Source organism: Lepus europaeus, chromosome 10, assembly GCF_033115175.1.
Source record: "Lepus europaeus isolate LE1 chromosome 10, mLepTim1.pri, whole genome shotgun sequence".
Taxonomy (NCBI): domain Eukaryota; kingdom Metazoa; phylum Chordata; class Mammalia; order Lagomorpha; family Leporidae; genus Lepus; species Lepus europaeus.
The window spans coordinates 79,923,444-79,948,959 of NC_084836.1; the positions used below are offsets into that span (position 1 = coordinate 79,923,444).

Here is a 25,516-nt window from a genome sequence, read left to right on the forward strand (position 1 = left end):
GAACTTTCTAAGGTAAGCAGCTTGAAAATTTCATCTCCAAACACTAACATTCAGATCACATAGGCTGAGCTAAACATCTCATGTCTAGCTGATTTTGTGCCTGGTCTCAGAGGGAAAAGTGGCTTGGAGAACGAAAACCTGCACGCATACTAATCTAGACACTTAGGTTGAACAGCTACAGCTTACACATCTCACTGGAATTTACTGACTAGTCTAACCCTCCACATTAATTACTGCGGGATAAAAAGATCACAGGCAAGCATCCGAAGGCACTACTGCTCTAAGCCAAATAGCATTAATTAGACCGACTCTATTTCAGCAATTTGCTAACAAAGTGCTACCAAAAAATGGTATCACCTGACGTTATCCTCTGGCTCAGGTTCACTGTCACTGTCTTCTGCTTTCCGCTTAATTCCTCCTATCGGAGACGGGGAGCCATCAGACGTGAAACTCGTATTAGGAGATATTGAAGGACTCTGCAGACGATTATGACATTACAAAGGAAGGATTGCATTATTCATTTTACTTAAGAAGATACATCCAACTGACATTACCCACCATGCTTCATGGTACACATTTCTAAAGAGCTAGTAAATGAAGGAGGTAAATGTATTTACAAAGTACAAAGACTCATTTTGCCCTATTCCACTCCTCCCGAAGGAGTTAATGTAGCACCAAGCTTCAAACATTTAAACTCAAATTTTGTTTTCCTTTGTGCTTCCCTCATGTTGTAAATTCACATTTTTCCACATAGCAAAACTGTAAGGGGAAAAAGCATATAATATACATTATATATGCTACATATATATTAGATGCGGCAATGACTTGTATAAAAGTTTATTAATGGTCAGTGCTGGTGCAAATGCAGTTAAATAATAGGTATTCAATCTACAACTACTCTGAAAAGTAAGTTCAATCAGACTATGACAGACAGCTGCTAAATTACTTTGCATGTACTGTTTTAAAGTTCCAAATGTGTAATTAAAAATCTATTAGTCATCTTAGAAAAATGCAACTTCATTTGTATTGCAAAGACATTATAGTTCCTTTATACCAAACTCAATTAACATAATATGGCCCTAAAATATTTTAACATTTAATTACAAAATTAAAAGACAATCTTTCACAGTTTCAGCTATTTAAATGGCCAAATTACCAAAAAGATAAGTGGCAGGAAACATTTTCACAATGAAGTTTTCCTTCTGTTCTTCAGTCTATTAGGTACGTCAAGTCAACAGAATTTAAAATTGAGCTCAGAAGTCTATTTTAATGACACTGCAACTAAAACCTTAGTATACAGACTGTTTATACTATATGCCAAGAAAAGTTAAAACTAAGCAATGTTGTATTTTACAGAGCTTAGAGCACTGTATGACAGGATCATTTACCTATGATCAGTATAGCTAACACTGTCATAAATCCATCCATCCATCCATCCACCCATCCACCCATCCAGGAAAGCACTACTACACTTGGAAAATGAGAGATCCGAGTCTGAAATACCAAGATCAACCTCTACTATGTGGCTTTGGACAACTTATTTAACTTCTGTGAGCCTGACCTTAAATTGGGATGATAACATTCTGCGTCTTTACAAATTACTGCATGGACTAAACAGATATGTGAAAGATTACTAGCACACTGCCTGCCAGGCATGCGGTTTAACCACTCATTATTGTTCAAATCTTACACTCAGCCACTGGGATTACACTGTGAGGATGACATTCCTATCAAATGTGTAAGTATATAGAAGTTGTATAAAAAGCAAACTTTCCCAAATGGATTTTTTTTTTTTTTTTTTTTTTTTTGGACAGGCGGAGTGGACAGTGAGAGAGAGAGAGAGAGAGAGAAAAAAAAGTCTTCCTTTGCCGTTGGTTCACCCTCCAATGGCCGCCGCAGCCGGTGTATCGTGCTGATCCAAAGGCAGGAACCAGGTGCTTCTCCTGGTCTCCCACCAAATGGATTCTTAACAAAATATAAACTACTTTACACATCAAAAATAATGTATTCTCAAGGGGAAAAAAATTGTTCGTTTAATGTTAAATCTACCAACAAAAGTATTGTTTTCTAAATGTATCAAACTCATACAAATTTATTCAAACAAATGTCTTTTGAAAAAGCTGGTTCTAAAATCTGACAAATTCCGGCTGGCGCCATGGCTCAACAGGCTAATCCTCTGCCTAGCGGCGCCGGCACACTGGGTTCTAGTCCGGGTCGGGGCGCCGGATTCTGTCCCGGTTGCCCCTCTTCCAGGCCAGCTCTCTGCTGTGGCCCAGGAGTGCAGTGGAGGATGGCCCAAGTGCTTGGGCCCTGCACCCACATGGGAGACCCACAGAAGTACCTGGCTCCTGCCTTCGGATCAGCACAGTGTGCTGGCCACGGCACGCTGGCCGCGGCGGCCATTGGAGGGTGAACCAACAGCAAAGGAAGACCTTTCTCTCTGTCTCTCTCTCTCACTGTCCACTCTGCCTGTCAAAAATTAAAAAAAAAAAAAAAAAAATCTGACAAATTCCATTAAACTGAGTATGTCCTCAGATACAATGAAATCATACTTCAGAATGCAAAACTTACAGCCATAAATTTCAAAACTAGCTACGTAAAAAAGCATTAACAATGTTGACCATCTACTGGAAACTAAATGGCTCAACAGTTCACAAAACAAACAAACAAAAACAGTAAAAGAAAATCCATTTTAACAAATCATTTTAGATTAACTGATGATTTGGCTCCTTAATTTCTTTCAGTTCAGAACATTCTAGGTGAAAAATCTCACCATGCAAAGACTCCAAATTCCACACCTCATGTATATAGAAATAATCCTGTCAAAAAGGGTTAAGAATCAAACAAGCAACCTAATTACCAATCTCCCCATTCCCATTCCCAAAGAAGAAATTACTGATCGGCCAGCACCGCGGCTCACTAGGCTAATCCTCCGCCTACAGCACCAGTACCGCAGGTTCTAGTCCCGGAGCACCAGTACCCCAGGTTCTAGTCCCGGTTGGGGCACCAGATTCTGTCCCGGTTGGTTCCTCTTCCAGTCCAGCTCTCGGCTGTGGCCCGGGAAGGCAGTGGAGGATGGCCCAAGTGCTTGGGTCCTGCACCCGCATGGGAGACCAGGAGGAGGCACCTGGCTCCTGGCTTCGGATCGGCGCACTGCACTGGCCGCAGTGCACCGGCCGTAGCAGCCATTTGGGGGGTGAACCAATGGAAGGAAGACCTTTCTCTCTCTCTCTCTCTCTCTCTCTCTCCTCTCTCTCTCACTGTCTAACTCTGCCTGTCAAAAAAAAAAAAAAAGAAAAGAAATTACTGATCAACAGTGTAGTTCGATGGGTGTAGTTCTATGTGGAGTCTGAAACAATATCAGAATCCTCAAAGCAATCATGGCTGGTAAAGTTGAAACCTTTGTGCCTCCTGGAGATTAAGCAAAAAGCATCCACCCACCAACAGTGAGTGTGAGAATGCCATCACTCTCAGCCCCGCTCTACAGGGATGGCAGTCACCAGGATCCTGAATGACGGGCACTAGCTTTTTCTATTCCACTCAGGGGTCTCACTGCAACACCATGCCCTGATCCTCCATATCCCACTGTCAGTAAGACAAGACAACGAAAATCAAACAACCAAAAAGTACAACAGAAACCCAGGCTACTACTCGGGAGATGCAACATCTCAGTGCTCAAATTTCAAATCACAGGTCCTAAAACTTCCAGGTGTGACTTTGTGAAAACAAGTTGAATTAGTCTCTGTTATCGGTTACAGCAAAAGTTTCACAGAATTTTCCTCTAATTAGGGACATAAATATCAAGAAGATAACTATCATAATAATAAAATTTAAAAAGTTTATGTAATAGCCTTGGATCTAGCACGGCAAAAGCACACACACAATAATAAACCTTCCACTTCTTTCCCTCCTCTGCTGTCAGTACAGTCTGTTCCCGGACCACCACCCTCACTGCAACAGGAAGCCAGTGGATGGAGGACAGCCTCCGTGGGTGGGGGGACTTGCTTCTGCAGTTTGGATTGCAAAGTTCAAACAAGAAGAGTTATCACAAGAAACATCCTTTCAGTTCCTGAATTACAAATAGGAGCAATCAGAATTTGGCTATTAAAATATTTAATTAAAATACCCATTCAGATCTAATCCAAGTCTGAATTGAAGATTAAGAGTTTAGGCAGTGAGGGGTACTTCTATCTGATAGCCTGAGGAGCACTGTTTTGCAAAAATACCCACCTTCTGCAAGGAAACGGGCAATACAGGAACACACCTGCCCTCCTCTCGTGCCCCCGCTGCACAGACACTGGGATGTCTTTGGGAGAGGAAGAAGCGGTGTGGCTCATCTGTAGTTTAGAAACACTGCAGCCACTTAGCCCTCCCTTTGTATTCACATGCATCAGCTTTCCCATATACTTTTTTTCTCATCATTTAGATATTTTCATATTGATAAAGGTGGACTTAACAGAGTAAAAAATATCTCAAGGCAAAGGAAAACTTAAACAAAGCAACTCCAGGCTAAGTAATGAAATACACACACACAGACACACACACACAACCTGCAAGAAACATCTGATATTCATCACTCTTCAATGCCACAAAAAAGTAGGTCACTCACGGAGTTATTCTGCATCCTCATTTCATAGGCTGCTTGTCTCGGATTACTGGCTACTTGAGAACCTGGTGAATTTCTTGAACCCAACGCATGAGGGGTTAATATTCCACTAGGAGTGAAAGCTGGTTGATCTCTCTAACATAAATGGAAATAAATGTGAAAATTAAAATTAAATTACAACACAGATGATAGGTTAAGTAAAGAGGGCATTGAAAGAGTTCTCAGGTCTAAGCACTTAACTTACTAAACTCACTAAAACACCAAATGGATTTCTATTAACATTACAAAGCTGTCTACATTTGGAGTTGACAACTCATCCCCTGTAAACAACAGTCTGCAATACTTAGTAATTCTGCCCTACGCAGTCCACTGCTCTAAAAGAACACAGAAAACTGATTCCAGTCTCTTCATGTTAATAATCCAGTTTGGTTACAATTTCAGAAAACATTCAAGACACCATTTCAGGCAAATAAAAATAATTAAGGTTAAAAAAACTGAGTTTGACTTAATCTTAGGAAATACAGCTTTTTAAAGATTTATTTATTTAAAAGGCAGAATTACAGTGAGGCAGAGGCAGAGAATGAGAAAGAGGTCTTCACTCCCTGAATGGCCGCAACGGCTGGAGTTAGACCAATCTAAAGCCAGGAGCCAGGAGCTTCTTCTGGGTCTCTTCTGGCTTCACCTGCTATGCCACAGTGCAGGACCCAGGAAATACAGCTTTTATTTTCTCTTTACCTTCCTAGAATTTAACTCTTTATTCGCAATTACATTTATGATTATAGCTATAGTAGGTGATAGTTAACGGCTGAGAGATACAACAGATATTGACTGAAAGAAAATAATATGATAAAAATGAAGAACGTCCTTTATATAAATGGTTTTGAACCTACATGCAATAATAAATTACTTTTCTTCCTTCTGGTTTCCTGAAACTGCCCAATTTTAATAAAACATTAAAAAGCAGCCTCTAAAATCCATGAGTTTTAAAATCCAATAGAAAAGACCCAAAAACCATTATGTAACTAAGTAAGAAAGCCAACCTCATGGGGAGAAACTCCACAGTTAAAAGCCTCATCTCTTTTGGTCCTGTATGCCTCATGGAGAAGGCAGGATGTGAACTGGGAAGTCAGAAAGCCAACTGGAGGAACCCTATGAGGCAAGAGAGTCAGCAGGGATGGGATGTGTTTAGAAGATGGGAAAGACAAGCTGAATGGCTGGAATTCAACCAGATCACAGCGTGTTCTAAACACTAAACTAAGGCAGAACTGGATTCTGAGGATTAAGGAATCTGGTAATTTCCTAACAGAGAAACAACAAAGCTTGAGTGCCATCATCTAGGAAAAGTAAGCTGACAAAGATATAGGAATAAGAGTATAATAACTCCTAGAGGATACACACAGAGTTTACCATTTCATTACAAAAACAATACCTGATTGATGTAAACAATTTGAATAGCCAAGAGCTACCCACCTCCTGTCCATTCACACTCAAGACCTCAGAAAGGGGAACAGACAGCACTGTGGCATAAAAGGTTAAGCCTCCACCTGCAGTGTCTGCATCCCATATGGGTGCCAGTTCATGTCGTGGCTGCTCCACTTCAGATCCAGCTCCCTGCTATGGCCTGGAGACCAGTGGAAGATGGCCCAAGTACTTGGGCCCCCGAATCCAGAAGGGAGACCTGGAAGAAGCTCCTGACTCCTGGCTTGGCCTGGCCCAGCCCCAGCCTTTGTAGACATTGGAGGAGTGAACCAGAGGATGGAAGATTTCTGTATCTCTGCCTTTTAAATAAATAAATCTTTTAAAAAAAAAAAAAAAAAAAAGAGCTCAGAAAGGGCTTCTTTCAAATTGAAACCAGTGATATTTCTCCAGGTAAGAAGGTAGCTGGATGCACATTCACGACCCTTAGCGACTCCTACTGGATGAGGAAGAAAGTCACTGGATGGAACATCGCCCTCACAAATTGTATACTTATGCTACTGCCGATCTCACAAAGTCAGCGAAAACTCACCTTCATCCTCTTTCTTTTTTCTTTCTGTCGTCTTCTAAAACTGTCCTAAAAGTATAAAATCCATACATTCTGTCAAATAATTACACAAAAATGTCAGAGTTAAACATAACCGGGAATGATCTGGGAGACAATTTACGCTTTAAAGGATAACCCCAGAAATCTAGATGCGTGATTTAACTGGGCAATAGCTACAAGCTCAAAGTACTGTTTATCATGACTTTAGACTGGCAGAGATTGAGTTTACAGTTTAATTGTTGTTCTTAATTTTTTACAGTTAGTTTCTGACATTATTTCAGGAAAAAGCAAGAGCCATTAGAAAGACCCTTGGTTTTACCCTACAGCAAGTAGGCTGTCAATACAGAGAAGGTACAAATAAATAAGGAAAAAAACTAATTCTTAAGTTTAGCTGAATATCATCAATAACTAAAATAGCATTTTTTTTAAAAAAATCAACAAGACAATTTAACAATGACACTCTTTAACCTTAAAAGAGCATGACAATTCCTAACTCTACAACAGGCATGGCACAATAGGAAAAAAAGAAAAACAGGATTCTTTGCAAACAAGACCTCCTTAGTTTCCAAAGTCAACCCAATGAAAGACAGGAAAGGAATTCAGATGTATGCACTGCTTCCTCTGCCAATTCAATTCACAGGAAAGGATCCAGTCTACACTGATTCGTAGTCTCCACTCATCCTCAAAGTGTGGCCATGGTTTCGACTAGATAAGATTTAGGGCTGGTCTTGCTCCCCACTAGCCTTGAACCACTCAAAGGCAGCTAGGGTGACCATGGATGCTGCTAAGGCCTAAAATAGGGACCAGTAGGTACTGCAGCTACCCTAGTGGTTGTCCTCCTATTTCTTCCAAGGCAGTCCCATCAATTGCAATTCAGTACCTTAATAAGACCTGAAATTGGTTCTTTCCGCAAGGAGAGGGGCTGAACCCTGGATACATTCAGTCTGTTCCAAAACAGAGCTCTGGTGACTATTTTAAAACTTTAAACTCCCTATAATGCGGAAACCACTGATTTAATCAAGCTTTGCCCCCCATCTTCAAAGAATCTTCTGGCTCACCAACAACCTGCAGGTTATAAAATCCATTAGTCGGTGTTCAGCCCTTGTCCGACCATGGTGCTCTCCTCCCTGAATCATACTCTTCCTTCATCTGGCTTCCAGGACACTACATTCACCTGGGTTTCCTCCTTCCCTCTCTTGCTTCCTGCCTTCATGCAGTTCCCAAACTTCTTAATGTCAGTGTTCCCATGGGCCCAAGCTTGCACCTCCTCACTTCTCTCATCCCAAGGCAGAAATCACCAGTCACAGGGTTTTTAAACACTACCCATCTATATGCAGATTACTCTCCAACCAGGATCTCTTCCTCAAACTGGTCCAAAATGGAATCCCCACATCTCCCGCGGTCTTTCTCACAATGGAAAAAATGCTCTGGAGTCATTCTTGACACCTTTCCTTCTCTCACACTCTGCATTTAATTTATTAGCCAATTTCATTGTTTCTACCTTCAACACATGTTCGGAATTCAACTTTCTCTCTTGTCATCTCCAAGGCCACCAGCTGAGCTGCTGTGGCTTATGTTAAGAAAGCCCCCTCCCTAGGCTCACTGCTTCTACCTTTGCTTCTCAGCACGGCAGCGCAGCGAGCCTTCCGTGTCAGATCTCATTGCTCTTCTACTCACGGCCCCCCACTGCTGCAGAGGGAAAGCGGAAGTCCAGATCCCGACCTACAGATCCCACCAGATGCGGGCCACTGTTGGAGCCTCTCTGAGCTCGTCTCCCACCACTTTCCCAGCTGCACGCTGTCCTGTGAACACCCTGGCCCCAGAGTCCTGGCACTGACCGTTGCCTCCATGTGAAATGTTCTTCCTACAAGGCTACTCCCTAACATCGTTCAGGTCCTCATGTGAAGCCATCTGTCGGGGAGGCCTTATCTGATCCCCTCTCCACCTTCCCACGTGTTTCCTCACCAGCTTCTCTGTAAGATGTTAACAGTTGACTCACTCACTGCGTTTACTGTCATCCCCCCAGGGAGGATGGGAGCTCCATGGCAAGGCCAGGAAGTTCTGTTTTTTGACTGCATCACTAGCACTCAGCACACTGTCTGGCACATAGTAAAAACTTAACAAATACTTGCTGAATGAAGGAACAACATTTGCAACAGGCAAACGTCAATTCCATAAAATAAAAAAGCATCACGGCCGGCGCCGTGGCTTAACAGGCTAATCCTCCGCCTTGCGGCGCCAGCACACCAGGTTCTAGTCCCGGTTGGGGCGCCGGATTCTGTCCCAGTTGCCCCTCTTCCAGGCCAGCTCTCTGCTATGGCCCGGGAGTGCAGTGCAGGATGGCCCAAGTCCTTGGGCCCTGCACCCGCATGGAAGACCAGGAGAAGCACCTGGCTCCTGGCTTCGGATCAGCACGATGCGCCAGCTGTGGCGGCCACTGGAGGGTGAACCAACGGCAAAAAGGAAGACCTTTCTCTCTGTCTCTCTCTCTCACTATCCACTCTGCCTGTCAAAAAAAAAAAAAAAAAAGCATCACACTTCTGGCTGAACCACTCAATTTTAATAACAAATAATGATGTATTCTTTGCTGACCACCTGTACTCTTGTCTGTTAAACATATTTTTCTAAGGATGGTAGCAGTATCAAAGACCCTCTGTATGAACTTACTGATCTTGAATCATTTTTGTGCTATGAACTCCTTTGGAAACCTGTCCAGTGCCAGACATACTTCACAAAAAAATACATACACCCAGAAATGTTCAGTAGAATGTTAAAAGGGTTTCCCCTAATGCCCAACCAGGCTAAAGGATATCATACAACTCCAGGAATAGCAGAAAAGCCACCACTTGAAAATCCCTCTCGGACAGCTGGAAACCCCATTAAACACTACAGTATCTATTAAATCCCTCATTCCTTCTTCTAATGCCAAGTTATCACCAATATTCAATGGCACAGAATGGGCTAAAGCCACATACTAGCACTGTTGTTAACATGTGGTTTTGGACGGCACCGCGGCTCAATAGGCTAATCCTCCGCCTGCGGCTCTGGCACACTGGGTTCTAGGCCCGGTCGGGGCACCGGATTCTGTCCCGGTTGCCCCTCTTCCAGGCCAGCTCTCTGCTGTGGCCCGGGAGTGCAGTGGAGGATGGCCCAGGTCCTTGGGCCCTGCACCCACATTGGAGACCAGGATAAGCACCTGGCTCCTGCCTTCAGATCAGCGCGGTGCACCAGCCGCGGCAGCCATTGGAGGGTGAACCAACAGCAAAAGGAAGACCTTTCTCTCTGTCTCTCTCTCTCACTGTCCACTCTGCCTGTCAAAAAAAAAAAAATAAAATAATAATAATAATAATGTGGTTTTTATACCAGGTAGTACACAGTATTTAATAGTGTTAAGTCTAAACAGCTGTAGGTCAAGTGAAGGTGCTGTACTTCTTGTACAAGTTACAAATGGCTGTTCCAGCTGACACCTGATATACCCAGACAAGGCAGTTCTGAAATTTTAATTTTATAAGTAAAACTCTTGCCATTATAACACAAAAATGCCAAGTACTGAAGGCTTTTGGAAGAATGCCTAGTCAACTCATAATTACATAAAATGATGTCTAAAGTTCTAAAAATAAGAGATCACTAGCTGTAGTATTCAAAGTTCAATACAATAGAAAAATCTTGCCAGATTCAATGACAAGTTTTAATCTGTCACGAAATGATGAGACAATGTAGTATGATTATTGTACTGCTATTTGCTCAAAATAGCCACATGACTTCTTACTGAATTACTTTCAGATTCTGAAAGGATTTCCTTCACTGTTTCAAAGAAGATATTTATTACCTGCCTCTTCTGCTCCCTGCTGGCCTCCCTTATCATCCGCCATAAATCACCCTTCCACCCATTTGCCTTCAGATTGCTGCCCCTCCACTGCCACCAGCTCCCAGGATTCCCTGACACCTGGCCCGGGGCTATCTCTCTTTGATCCCCCAGGCAGCAACAGTGGCTTCCTCCCTCTGTAGGGATTTCTCCCCATCTCCCTAGAACTGGCTCCCCTCTTCCCAAAGCCCATGCTTCCCAAGGCTTCTGCTGGAGGAACATTCACTCCACACAAATTCCCACGGAATTCAAGTCCACACTCAGGGTTTCAAGGACCTCCTAGCAGCTAATGATTCTCAAATCTTCTGCTCTGATCTTCGCACACATCCATCTAACCATTTAATGACTGATGGGCTGCTCTCAGCTGTCTTTATAGCCCCTCAACCTCAGTAACTCCAAACTGAAACTCAATTTCCACCTTGCCCCTACCCAAGTTACTCACCCTCAGTGCTTGCTATATGAGTGGTACCAGCAAACTCCAAAATGCCCAAGCCAGAGACCTGGACACCTCACCTAAGCACTCAACTGCCAAATGTAATCACCCTCAAAGTGCTTTGTTATCTGATCTCCTTCCATTACATTTTGATTTCTTACTACAGAGCTGCAACTCTCCCCAGATCCAATATTCTTCCAATCCTCTGCCCTGGCTGAGACAATCCAGCCCAGACTCCTGCTGCTCTACTTTGAGAGTATGAGTTCCTAGGTCTTAACCTGTCTTCAAGAGTCTAAGCATTTCCTATAAACCATGGCAGGTAGTGGCTCAAACCCAGCATCCCTCTAGCCTTGGAGCCCTTGTTTCATATCGTGTTCATTAGATAAGTGTTTAGATTAATACCCTAATTAATATTATGAAGAGAAAAAATTGCAATACATAATTCCACATAACCAACATCACGGTCTATATTTATAATAAAGTACTGACTGCTCAAGATAAATTAGTGTTGATACACTGCAATGATACAACAATGTACTCAAAGAGGTTAAAAGTACAATCACAGGATCAGCACAGCCTTTTAGAGACAGGAGCAAGTTTAGCTACTGCAATAGAAACACTTTACCTCATCATCTTTTCTCTTTTTAAAAATGCTATCCTCAACTTCACCAACTGCTAACATGATCATCTGTACTCTTTGCAGATTGACATAACCACTTTCTGTAAGGTAACCCTGTAAGCGATAAAATACATGTAAAATGATCTTATAAAAGCAAACACTTATGTTTTGAAATTATTCAAGAGTGAACTTACCCCAGTTTTGTGTACCACGTTCTTGTATATATTAACTAACCGGTCAATTGCACCTTCCCTGCCACCAAGAGAGAAACATGCATGAGGACCAGTGCGCTCTGTGAGGTCAAGAAGGCTGAAACACCACTCATGCACACATACCTAATCTCTAACGACGGCAAGTGAGGAAGGAAGTCATTTCCCACAAAGAAGCACATGAAGACCCAGTCATCAATACTCCTCTCAACATCAAACGTGAATGGTAAGCTGGCCATGGTGAGTTCTCGTTCCAAATACTACAACCAAAAAGGAAGGCTGCCATTATAGCAGTCAAAGGCACACTGCTTTAGAGTGCCAATTCCGAGGGTTACTGCCACATACCTCACGGAGAACATTAAGCCGAAGGAAGATAAACTCCCCTTCTGCACAAGGAAGACTATCAGCAAGTTCATCGTGCTGTAGGAACGGGAGGGAGGAGTAAACAGGTCTACTATGTAATTCTGTCCAACCAAGCATATTTTAAAAAGTTTTTTCCTAAAGCAGGATCCATTTTAATAACACAAGCACCAAACCAAAAAAACCTTACCAGACCCTTCTAAAATAAAAATGACACAGAAATTCAATTGCACCCAGATCAAGGGCCACTTGGCAATTATTTTAGTCCTAGTGGGACTGATGCAGTCTGTGCTACATTTCCTTTCATTTGTTTGTACAACTCTTCAGAAATGTAAAAACCATTCTCAGCTCATGGGTCAAATCTGGAGGACTGTAGTTTGCCAATCCCTAACCTACATTCAACCAATATTAATACTGTGATGCCTATGTCTCCACTCTGTTCTCTGTGAATATATACTTGTAGATACACACATAGGGCCTTACTGCATTGCCAATCAGAAACCATACAGTGTATCTCTTTTGCTCATTTTTTCCCCACACCATATTTTCAAAACAGAAATTCCATTAAAGGAGACTGAATATAACCAAGTAAACCCAAAATACATGGTAACAGGGAGTAACTTCAAGGTATCCAGAAGTTTAACATATTTGATTTTAGTTCCTTTTAATAAGAGTAACCATTTGAAACAAATAACTTCTACAAACAAATCATATGCAAATGGGCACAATCTATACAAGAACTAAGCCACTTGCAGAGATCGGCTATGTTAGAAAAAGTATAAAGAATGAGTGTGTGCATCTTTTTGAATATGGGCTTAAAGCACTTTAAAAAGATACATCCGAGCAAGCAAGGAAAAAATAATCAAATATAACTTTATCTATTTTAAAAATGAGCTAATTTGAGTAATTAATGCTATTTAACTGTACACTTAAAAATAGTTAACATGATATATTTTGTGTGTTATCTACATTTTACATGGTAACAGGTTTTGTGGTTTTTTGTTTTGTTTTGTTTTTTTAAACGAGGCAGCCACCATCTCAAAGTTCTTACCTTTCCCTTCTTTTCTCTTGGCAAACCTTCACAATCCTTGACCTCATGTCCAAACTGATTACAAAGACCACATGGTTTGGGTTTGTTTGGTTTGAATTCTTCTCTAATAATGGTAAAGTTGGGTTCATGTGTAGCAAGGCCAAGCATAATGAGATCAGCTATCAATCAATAATGAGAAAAACACTGAACGGTGAGCACTTTGAGAGGATCCTTACCATAATCAAAGAACACCAACAAAGAAAAGCCCAGATGAGCACACAGCAGAGGCAGCAAAGCCAAAAAGCCTAAGATTTCCTAGCAGTTCTCGGTCAACAAGAAGTCCTCCAGATGTGGGACTCTAGAACATAGACTACCACTCAGGATTAAACACTTGGAACCATTCCCATTTTAAAGGCACATGCACCTATATTAAACAGCTAAAAAATGTAAAAAATGAAATAAAGATAGGCGATCACTGATCACAGATTTAGCAGCAACTCAACACTAGTTCCTTCTCAAACATATTAAATAAAAAATGCATTCTGGAATTTCCACACAGCTTATGGATAACCCATGGCTGCACACCAGCCCATTAACCTGCTGTAGCTTAGTGCAAAAAAAGCACAACTCAAAGAACAAACTTACCATCAGCTCCACACAAACAATGATGAGTATTTGGGTCATGGTTAGGCTGGGCTAAAAAGGGGAGAAACACAAATATATTGGACACTACAAGAATATCACATCTAGCCAAAATATTCCTATTTAATGTCTGTCTTTCCGTAATAAGACATACATAACCAAATACTTATGAATGAGTTTTACCTCTTTGTCTTCTAATGTAATCCATGATTTTATGTTCTCCTTCACCAGGAGCACTGGCATCAGACAATATTACCTATTTAAAAACAAGTGTGAACACTTTCAGTTCATCTCCAATTTTCTATCAACACAAAAATCAAAATAACTATCTTAAGAAAAACTGAAGTAATTCTATTAGGATAGTTATTAATTGGAAAAATTTCTGAATAATGTATGTATGACACCAAAACCACTTCACTGACTAAGGTACAATATGGAACAGAAAGGAAGGAAAACAGCTGCGGCAAACTAGACACCAGAAAAACTGGTCAGTTCACAACCTCTCTCACTCTGCTCAAATAAGCCCCACGAGAGTCAATAAAAAGTACTCACTAAATACAATTTACTCTAGCTAATTAATACAAAAACAAGCTTATGGATCCAAAATTAAATACAATTAAGTTTTATGTTAGTATTTATTAAGATACAGACATCTCAAAGGCAGCCCCAGAACTTTAATATTGCTAAATTTGATATTTAATGACAGAAACTTCTATTTTAAATTATTCATATCTACACACATACATGTTAAAAATTATGAATCCTATTTAGTGGCTTCACAGTAATACTAACAGAACAAAATTGGCATTGCAAGAAGACACAGCTATATAAAACCTGGTCATTCAAGGCATCCCATTTTCAATAATCCTAGAATCTTCTCTTTTCTCTGACACTCAACTAGCATTTTATGGAGGGAAAAAGAATAAATAATATCAGTCATATCAAAGTACAGCCTCAAATGATCATCCTAATCTTGGTGAAGTACAAAAATGTGAAACTTACTGTCAAATTTTTCCACCCAGGGTCATTATTTAAACGATCAGCTATGTAATAGCGAAGGCATTTAGCAAGATTGTCCATGAACTCAGTTCCCTAAAATGACAGAAGGAGATAAATTAACCTATCATTTAAGAGTTAGCAATAGCTAGCAAAGTATGAGACTACTTACTGGTGTAATACAGTTGCTGTCAAATCTTTCTTTGATTTCTTCTGGAGGAAGAAAGCCACCTACAGAAAAAAGGCAATGTTTTCTTCTCCCCATAAAAAGTGAGGTAGATTACACAACATGAAGCTAGAACAACAATGAAAAGTTCAAACACAAAAGGAAAGTAAGTGCTGTCAACTAAGGAACACTGTGCTCCCTTTAGGGAAGAGAACAAGACTCCTTCCCTCAGATTTAGATTAAGCTTTAACAACATAAACACAGTCCCTCCCTCTCTCTCTCGTGCATGCGTGTGTGCACGTGCACACACACAGTTAAGAGCTTTAATTCTGAAAACAGTTCTTAAAAGTACCTCAGAAAACAAGAAATTAAGATGTTGAGCTTTATTTGATAAGATATAAAAAGTACTAGCCTTTAGGATATAAAAATTATTTTTCCCTTTATATCACTAATTAGCTGTCTCTCAAGAACAAATATATTTTACACATCTTCTTTGAAGACATCCTTAAAATCAAAAACACTGTCATAAATACAGTTTCCAGAGTCTTAATTATAAGCTGTCGCTAAAGTAACTATACTTGCATACTTCCAGCAAATTAAAATAACAAAATTTATCATGATTGCAGGTCAAGCTGATTGCAGTTTTAAAAAGCTGCATAGGGGCCGGCACTGTGGCATAACAGGTAAAGCCACTGACATTCAATATGGGTGCCAGTTTGAGTCCCACCTGCTCCACTTCCAATCCAGCTCTCTGCTATGGCCTGGGAAAGCAGCAGAAGATGGCCCAAGTCCTTGGGCCCCTGCACCCACGTGGGAGACCCGGAAGAAGCTCTTGGCTTCTGATCAGCCCAGCTCCAGCCATTGCGGCCATTTTGGGAGTGAACCTACAGATGGAAGACCTCTCGGTCCCTCTCTCTGCCCTTGCCTCTGTGTAACTCTTTCAAATAAATAAATAAATCTTAAAAAAAAAAAAAAAGGATGCTATAGTGTAATGCACAATTATCTTGCACCAATAAAATGTGGTTTTCCTGGTCTATTATATTCCTATGTAGCAGAACAACAAAGAAATCAGTCTGCTGCAACCATCCATAACCTCTTGCACACAGTTTGCACAACTGTTGTTTTCTGACAGCCACAGAAAACAAGAGGCAGCACTCAATGTATTTCCACTTTACGTAAAAGTTAGTTGAAGAGCTACACTCACCTGAAAGGGGTAGGCAATCTCCTCTCCCTACCAGTTTCCTCCTCTTATTCCCAATTTTCTCTTTTACTGTAGAGTTTAGAAATGAACAAGCGCTTTTTTTTTTTTTTTAAGATTTATTTATTTATTTGAAAGACAGAGTTACAGAGAGGCAGAGGCAGAAGCAGCAGAATCTCCCATCCGCTGGTCCACTCTCCAAATGGCCACAATGTTCGGAGCTGTGCCGATCCGAAGAAGCCAGGAGCTTTTTCTGGGTCTCCCATCTGGATGCAGGGGCATCTTCCACTGCTTTCCCATGTACAATAGCAGGGAGCTTGATTGGAAGTGGAGCAGCCAGGATCTGAACTGGTACCCATATGGGATGCTGGCACTGCAGGTGGCGGCTTTACCCACTATGCCACAGTTCCAGCCTGTGAACAAGTTTCTTAATGAGTAAAGATTCTGGGGCCAGCATCATGGCATAGTAGGTTAAACTGCCACTTGTGATGCAGGCATCCTATATGGGCACTGGTTCATGTCCTGGCTGATCCACTTCCAATCCAGCTTCCTGCTAATATGCCTGGGAGGAACAGAAGACAGCACAAGTGCCTGGGCTCCTGCCACCCTCATGGAAGACCTGAATGAGGCTCCTGGCTCCTGTGGCCATCTGGGGAGTGAACCAGTGAAGGAAAGCTCTCTTTCTGCCTCTCCCACTCTTTCTCTCTGTAACTCTGACTTCCAAAATAAATATTTTTTTTTTTTAAAAAGATGAGTGATTTTGTTAACTATTTTTCTAATAATAAACATACATTTTTCTGAGATCCTCAATTAAAACTTCACCTTTTTGTAAGTAAGGCTATCACCCTCCCCCTTCTGCACTTATCTTGTACAAAGGTCAACTTCAAAATGTATAGTCTTTACCTTTTGCCAATATTTCTTCCCTGACTCGCTGCTTCTCTACAGCTGCCTCCATCCCTTCTTTTGATGCTCTGAACCTCCTTGAACGTTGCTGGTTCATTTTAGCACGTGGTGCCTGAAAATATGTATTTTCATAGTCATGTAACACTATTCAAAATATTCACAGATAAATCTGAACAATTATTTAAAATCATGCTTATAAACGCAGTACACTAAAAAGGAAGGAAGATTAAGTAATATGTCTAACAATTCTTTCACGACAGACAGTAGATCTTCAGAACTTAAATTTGGACCAAGAAAATAAAGGCTGGGGCCAGCGTTGTGGCACAGCAGGTTAAGCCACCAACTGCAGTGCCACCATGCCACGTGGGCAACGGTTAGAGTACTGGCTGCTAAATTTGCAATCCAGTTCCTGCTCATGCATCTGGGAAAGCAGCAGAAGATGGCTCAAGCTCTTTGGCCCCTGCCACCCATATTGGAGACCCAGATGGAGTTCCAGGCTCCTGGCTTTGGCCTGGCCCAGCCCTGACCATTGCCAACCATTTGGGAAGTGAACCAGCACATCAAAGATCTGTCTCTCCCTCTCTGTAACTCTGCCTTTCAAATAAATACACTTTTAAAAAACAAAAAATATAGCCGGCGCCGTGGCTTAACAGGCTAATCCTCCGCCTTGCGGCGCCGGCACACCGGGTTCTAGTCGCGGTTGGGGTGCCGGATTCTATCCTGGTTGCCCCTCTTCCAGGCCAGCTCTCTGCTATGGCCCGGGAGTGCAGTGGAGGATGGCCCAAGTGCTTGGGCCCTGCACCCCATGGGAGACCAGGAGAAGCACCTGGCTCCTAGCTTCAGATCAGCGCGATGAGCCGGCTGTAGCAGCCACTGGAGGGTGAACCAACGGCAAAAAGGAAGACCTTTCTCTCTGTCTCTCTCTCTTACTATCCACTCTGCCTGTCAAAAAAAATAAAATAATAAAATAAAAAATATAAAAAAAAGAAAGACCCTAAATGTTGAGCTGAATCAGGTAAATGACATGTGAAATGGACAAACATCCTATGAAGCCACAGCACTTCCTACTGCATGGCCCACAGCTTAATGCCAGCTGCCCTGGGTTAGACTGTTTCAAGGTCCCCACGAAGGAAAGCATGAGATGACTGGCTGATCAGGAAGAAGACTTTCCCTACGGCCAAGCCCCCAGGAAAGGATGATCTCCAAACGGGATGCACAACGTCCCCTAAGAGCAACAGAAAACTAGCTTATTTTTCACCTGCAGGACCCTGATGCGCTTCTACTTTGTATGCCCACAATAAAGTTCATAATTACTACTGTCTTTGAAATAAAGCACAATTCTAAAGGGCACAATGTTCTAGCCTTTAAAAGTACTTTTAAATCACTCTAACCAAATGTAATTTAAATCACTCTGAATGAACTGTAAGATTCTAGGGGGCAGGCATTGTGGCACAGTGGGTTAAGCCTCCACCTGTGACACCAGCATCCATATGTACACTGGTTTATGTCCCAGCTTCTCCATGCCTCATCCAGTTCCCTGCTGACAGCCTGGGAAAGCAGTGGAAGATGGCCCAAGTGCTTGGGCCCCTGCACCTATGGGGGAGACCTGGACGGACTTCCTACGACAGTCACCTGATGAATGATCTGGCAGAAGAAAGACTGTCTAATTCTGCCTTTCAAATAAGCAAACAAATCTTTAAAGAAAAAAAAAAATTCTGAAATTACTGAATTGAGTTTTAGGGTCAAAAGGAATTCTGGAATACTCTGTCTACATCTAGGTAATGTATGGTGTCTTTAAACAGTTCTTTTTCCTATAAAAGAAGTCATCTCTCGTAGCCATCTCAATTACCAAGTACTGTGATCTACATTTACACTTTAATAAAAGATGTATACACGTGTACACCCATAAACATAAAGAAATGTGCCCATATTTTATACCTGGAAGGGCATACTGTGGTAAATTGAAGCTATTCTTCAAGACATTTAGCTGAATGTAGAGTGGAATATGCTCAAAACAGGACATATTTTTTCTCTTTATTCTTTACCCTACTATAACTTCAACTAAGTTATCTAGTAGCTAAGATTCTTCACCGAGTAAAAAGAATCTCACAGAAAAGTTAGTTTTCTTAGATTCAAGGTTCTCTGGACTTTCAAAATCATTCCATTAGCCACTAGGATGTACTAAATCTAAAAGAAAGAGAATCTGGCAGCCCTGGCTGCTGAGGGCTGTGGGAATGGAAGAGTCTTCTGTGTGTATGTGTCCTCTCTCCCAGATGCTCAAATAAATAAATAAATAAATATTTAATGATAAATAAAAAGCACAGCTATGATTTTCCTTACACTCTTGTTTGCTGGTCACTTTTAGCCTAAGTTATCAACATTATTATCATAGGTCATAGGTCAGTCAGATATTTCCCTCTTAATCATTCTGATGACCACAGGACACAGTTCAAACTCCTGAGTGCAGCACCTAAGGCATTCTCAAGCTGTCTCAAGCTGTCTTTCTACTTCTCTTTTCAATCCAAACCACCTGCAGTTACCCAAGCATGTCAGTGTGGCCAAAGGCAAGGGGTGCTTACCGGGCACACTGGAGAAATCCGGAAAGCCTTTCCCCACCACACCAGTCTCATCCAACACCCATGAAATGCTTAGGTGAATGACTGAAGGATGAGGCTCTCTTTCTCAAACTCACCACTAGCAATATTTTTCATTATTTAACTGACTCTCACTCTAGACACTGAGAGCAAAGCAAATACAAAAATGGAGATTTCTCAGTTAATTATTAGCACTTACCACTCCATCTATTGCCATGTAGAGAAGTCTTCTTGGTCTTACAATATTGAAAAGCCTGTCAATGTACTCAAAAATTGCAACCATCATTTCATCTTCGTTTTTTGGTGCTGGTCTATAATGACAAGCAAACCATGTAATACAATACAGTATTTCCTCTGTGACTTGTGATATCAGTGACAAAAACAGGTTACGTACTTGTCCTCAGGATGAGTACAGGGATGGATGATTCCATTCATATCCAAATACAGATTATCAAACTCCACATCATTTGGGTTAGGTTTACTGGCATCAACTGGAATCTTTACACCATTGCATTCTTTTGGCTATGAGGAAGTGATAATTAATAGTAGTTTGATTGTTCAAGTCTAAAAATGACAGATCTTAGGTTCAGTATGAACCTATGTTTCATTTCTGAACTGGAAATAAAACACTCGAGTAATCTTTAAATTTTAAGATATGAAGCTATTTTACACCTTAAACAAATGGAAGCAGATATGTCATCTACACAAAGTTAATGCCTTCCAACAAGTTAGTTTTGACGGTGTGGGGGATGTTTACCAATTTATCCAGTCATTCAATTATCCAAATGAGAGATTACTGGAATCTTGGAATTAATTTCTCTTACCACCCACATCAGTAAATCCTATAAATCTGACCTAAAAAATGCTGCCTCCATTTCATCTCCTTCCACTCCCACTACTAGGAACAACCTTAAGTTATCATCTCTCACCCAAAAAAATCATGACCACCTTTGTGTGGCTGCCCTAGCCCACACTTTACACTGTCAAGAGCTCTCCTTCTAGAACTTAAATTTCATGCACCTCTCTCTTTCCTAATTTTTCCAATGACTCGCACAGCGAGTGCTGCCTGGTGAACTTGGATTCTTAGTCTCCTATCCTGCCACAATATCGCTGAAGACCACTCAATTTTCTAAGTTCCTAGAAACGCTCTTTCATCTCTCAACGCCTTTGCATAATGCTTCTCCTTTCAGAATGCCTTCCTCTCTGCCAACACCCACGTCCTAAAACTGTACTGGTTTCCTACAGACTAGATTCCGATGAAATTGCCACTCACTGCATAGCACTTTGTACATGATCTCCTCCTCCAGCATTTCCTTAGAATTTTGCTTATTCACTTGTAGCACTTCCATAGCTTTAAACTTAGTCGTTCTAGCTCAACTACAAGTAAGTTTTTCAAAAGTAAGGGTTTATTCATTCCCATAGGGATTCAATTTTATTTTTACAAATGATATTACCTTTGTCTTTTTCTTCCAGAGCTTCAGCAAAAGATTAAGAAAATGAAATCCAATTTTTAGTTATTAATAAAGTAATTTAAAAATAACAGTTTCCCAAATAACACAAGGCAATGGTAAAAAAAAAAAAAAAAAAACAGCAATTTCAAAGCTCATCATGTACCTGCTACATCTTGAATGAACTGCAAAACATTACACCAACAGAAAAATGCCAATCACAAAAGATCACACTGCATAATCCCATTTATATGAAACATCTAGAATATGCAAGTCTAGACACAGAAAGTATATTAGTAGTAATTTCAAGGAGAAGGTAGAGAGATGGGACATGACTCCTAATGGGTACAATACTGCCTTTGGGATGTGATAAAATGTTCTAAAATTAGATAATGGTTGATGCTTGTACAACTGTAAATACACCAAAACCCACTGTTCAATGTATGTTATATAAATTGTATCTCAATAAAGCTATAAATAAGTAAAAATCTTTAAAAAAAATATAATAAGGCCGGCGCCGTGGCTCAACAGGCTAATCCTCCGCCTAGCAGCGTCGGCACACCGGGTTCTAGTCCTGGTCAGGGTGCCAGATTCTGTCCCGGTTGCTCCTCTTCCAGGCCAGCTCTCTGCTATGGCCCGGGAGTGCAGTGGAGGATGGCCCAAGTGCTTGGGCCCTGCACCCCATGGGAGACCAGGAGAAGCACCTGGCTCCTGGCTTCGGATCAGTGCGGTGCGCCGGCCGCAGCGCGCCGGCTGCAGTGTGCCGGCCACGGCAGCCATTGGAGGGTGAACCAACAGCAAAGGAAGACCTTTCTCTCTCTCTCACTGTCCACTCTGCCTGCCTGTCAAAAAAAAAAAAAAAGGTCAATGTAAGCCCATCAAGAAGAAAATGATCAATAAGCCATGGTAAGTTCAAAACGAATGCCAGACACAGTTGAGATGTGAAGAATTAGGGCTTAACCAACAGAGCAAGGCACTGAAGAGTATTAGTAGGGGCAGCATTGTGGCGTAACAGGTAAAGCTGACACCGGCATCCCATATGGGCAATGGTTCAAGTCTCGGTTGCTCCCACTTCCAATCCAGTTCCCTGTGAATGGCCTGGGAAAAGCAGAGGAAGATGGCCCAGGTTCTTGGGCCCCTGCCACCCATGTGGGAGACCCAGAAGAAGCTCATGACTTCTGGCTTCCACTGTGACCCTCTGAGGAGTGAAGACTCATTTTTGTGTGCCTCCCACAGGACTAGAGAGCAAACAGTTCAGATTTGTTGGCCAATGATCTCAGTTTCAACAACTCCTATATGGGTTTGTAGAATGAAAGCAGCATAAACAATATCTACATGAATGTGTATGGCTACTTTTCAATAACTCTTTATTCACAAAAACAAGAGATAGCTAGCAAACTAACCCCTGCCCTAGTTTCTAGCACAGCACTAGGAATATTACAGTTCTTTAAAAATTACTGAATGTAGCTACGTGGACATTTCTACTTCTACTACCTAGAAAAAAGCATGGTGTGGGGAGGATAGTATAGGCCGGTACTAATTTTGAGAAAGGAGCTCCAGGCATTCCAATTAAGAAAACTTAACATATTTTCCCTTCAAGAGTACTGTAGACATAGTATACACTTTATTATGTAAATTTAGACTTCCTTTAAGAGGAGATTTTCTCACTCAACAAAGCAATTCGCTCCTCAAAAGCCTCGTGAAATACTATACCAATGTGCCTCCCATTGGGTTAAAGAGGAATCCTTAATCAATCAAAAAGCAGTTGGAATGAGAGCTACTCTGGGCCCTAAAACCAATTTATGTCAAATAATAATAACTTTTCATTATCTTTTGGGTTCCCCAATGACACACTGAGCACATACTTCAGTTTTCCCTTTCTACCCCAAAACCATATGAAAGACTCAATAAACAAAAATAATTGCTTAACTATGGTGGAAAACCAGAGCAGAACCTTCAGTGGTTAAGAAATCACGAGGGAATCCAAAGCTCTGACTGAGGATGGAGTACAGCAACCACAGCTGGGGGTGCAGATATGAGGGACGCAAACACAAGAGCACTCCTGGCTTTGGGGGGTGGGGCTCAAGGAACAGCTCCTGCATGATCCAACAGAACCAGCTGCAGGCACACAGCCTGGCAGGTCAGTGCCTGCCCTCTCTTCCTCCCACATCTCAGGCAACTTGAGACAGCACTCCCAAACAATGTAGGAACTCGGTCAAAGGGAAGTTGGGTTATAGGTAGACTAACAAACAATTCCTGGAAGGAACAGAGAGCACCATTGGCCAGAAGCATGGTAGGCAAGGTAGCTGTGCCTAACAGGAAGCATACTCGCCACTCGATGGTAAAGAAAAGGGATACATGCATCCCAAATACTAAGTTCAGGCAGTATTTTTGTACAGAAAGATGCCAAGAAATCAAGATAAATGAGGTATTAAGAAGCAAAGATACTACAAATACACAAATGATTTTTTTTAAAGATTTTATTTGACAAGTAGAGTTACAGACAGTGAGAGAGAGAGAGAGAGACAGACAAAGGTCTTCTTCCATTGGTTCACTCCCCAAATGGCTGCTAAGGCCGGCACTGCGCCAATCTGAAGCCAGGAGCCAGGTGATTCTTCCTGGTCTCCCATGCAGGTGCAGGAACCCAAGCACTTGAGCCATACTCTACTGCTATCCCAGGCCACAACAGAGAGCTGGACTGGAAGAGGAGCAGCCGGGACTAGAACCGGCGCCCATATGGGATGCCGGCACCACAGATGAAGGATTAACCTAGTGCGGCACTGCACCAGCCCCCCAAAATGATGTTTATACAGTGGTTTCCCTTATCTGTGGGAAACTCATTCCAAAACCCCCAATGAATGAATGCCAAAACACAGACAGTACCCACTATAGTAAGTTTCATTCTAACTGCAGATCTCAGCATATGATGTTTCTTTCTTTCCTATCAAGTTGGGAACTTTTACCTTTTTAAATTTCCCTTAAAGTAGCTCGGAACTACAGAAAAGTAATAAAAACTATGGGTGACATTTCAGGAAGAAATAGCCAAAAGGTTAATGAAAATTTCAATTACTATATTTTGGCTTAAATTTTTGGGCTACAATTCTGATGTATTTGCCAAATAGAGCATCTGGATGCTAGTGGGTGATCAGCACTTTTTCAGGTTGTACGTGTGTTAGATCTTCATTTTACATGTTTGGCAAACAGGACTGATAATTATCACTAACACTTATGGAGCACTTAAAATGCAACAAGCACTGTTCTAAAGGTCTTTACTCATGGATTATTCTATTCTACACTAAAACCACTCTGTAAGGTATGTAGTACCCTTCCCTACAAACAAGAATATACAAGCTTAGAGAGATTACAAGGCTTTTTCCAAAACCACAACACCACCAGAGACAAAAATTTGAACCCAGTAGTTTAAATTTAAAGTTCATGTCTTGGGGCCAGTGCCGTGGCTCACTTGGCTAAATTTCCGCCTGTGGCGCTGGCACCCCATGTGGGCGCCGGTTCTAGTCCTGGTTGCTCCTCTTCCACTCCAGCTCTCTGTTTTGGCCCGGGAGGACAGTGGAGGATGGCCCAGATGCCTGGGCCCTTGCACTCGCATGGGAGACCGGGAAGAAGCTCCTGGCTTCGGATCCGCACAGCTCTGGCTGTGGCGGCCATTTGAGGGGTGAACCAATGGAAGGAAGACCTTTCTCTCTGTCTCTCTCTCACTGTCTATAACTTTACCTGTCAAATAAATTTTTTTAAAAAGTGGGGAAAAAAAAGTCCATGTCTTAGCCAGTACATTAGTCTGATTAATTGTAATTTCACTGGATTCAATGGGGTGTGTACCAAGAACCAAGAACAGCAAGTTCTATGGAGTATACAAAATATTCAAGACATGAAACTGGTTCCCATGTTCCAAGACATAAAATCTTATCAGAGAGACCAACTTCCAATACGATGAATGAAGGACTCTTCTGAATGGCTACTCAGCAAAACTGCTGAAATTTACTTTAAAAACAAAAACATTTAGTCTTTTGATATGGTTCTCAGAACAAACAGCAACTTAATCAAGAAAATAGAAAAACACAGGAACTGGTTCCAACTGCAAAAAAAAACAGAGCAAAGTTGACACCTAAAGACACTCTTCATAACAGTGAAAGCTATAATGAAAAAGCAATTAGGAGGAGATGTGCAGTAACGATCTCTCTGCAGGCTAGCTAGTTTGTAGAAGAGAACTGAGAAATTCAGACAGCTAGGAGAAGCCCTCCCGGGTGGGTACAAACACCAAACACTAACTTCAGAAACCAATCCCTGGGGGCTGGCACTGTGGCATAGTGAGTACAGCCACCGCCTGCAATGCCAGCATCCCATATGGGTACCATGTCAAGTCCCGGCTGCTCTACTTCTGATCCAGCTCTCTGCTGTGGCCTGGG

General features: G+C 41.6%; 1 protein-coding gene across 1 annotated transcript in view; it reads right to left on the reverse strand.

Moving 5' to 3' along the window:
• XRN2 (5'-3' exoribonuclease 2) overlaps positions 1-25,516 on the reverse strand; it is an 80,079-nt gene that overhangs the window by 43,864 nt on the left and 10,699 nt on the right. Inside the window, exons 2-16 of the mRNA XM_062203793.1 lie at positions 20,039-20,166; positions 19,844-19,955; positions 17,051-17,162; positions 14,956-15,014; positions 14,790-14,879; positions 13,971-14,043; positions 13,791-13,841; positions 13,167-13,324; positions 12,101-12,175; positions 11,882-12,015; positions 11,741-11,798; positions 11,553-11,660; positions 6,615-6,659; positions 4,610-4,741; positions 358-476 (exon numbers count right to left, since the gene is read on the reverse strand). Coding sequence (XP_062059777.1) covers positions 358-476; positions 4,610-4,741; positions 6,615-6,659; positions 11,553-11,660; positions 11,741-11,798; positions 11,882-12,015; positions 12,101-12,175; positions 13,167-13,324; positions 13,791-13,841; positions 13,971-14,043; positions 14,790-14,879; positions 14,956-15,014; positions 17,051-17,162; positions 19,844-19,955; positions 20,039-20,166 — 1,454 coding nt within the window. The remainder of the gene's footprint in view (positions 1-357; positions 477-4,609; positions 4,742-6,614; positions 6,660-11,552; positions 11,661-11,740; positions 11,799-11,881; positions 12,016-12,100; positions 12,176-13,166; positions 13,325-13,790; positions 13,842-13,970; positions 14,044-14,789; positions 14,880-14,955; positions 15,015-17,050; positions 17,163-19,843; positions 19,956-20,038; positions 20,167-25,516) is intronic.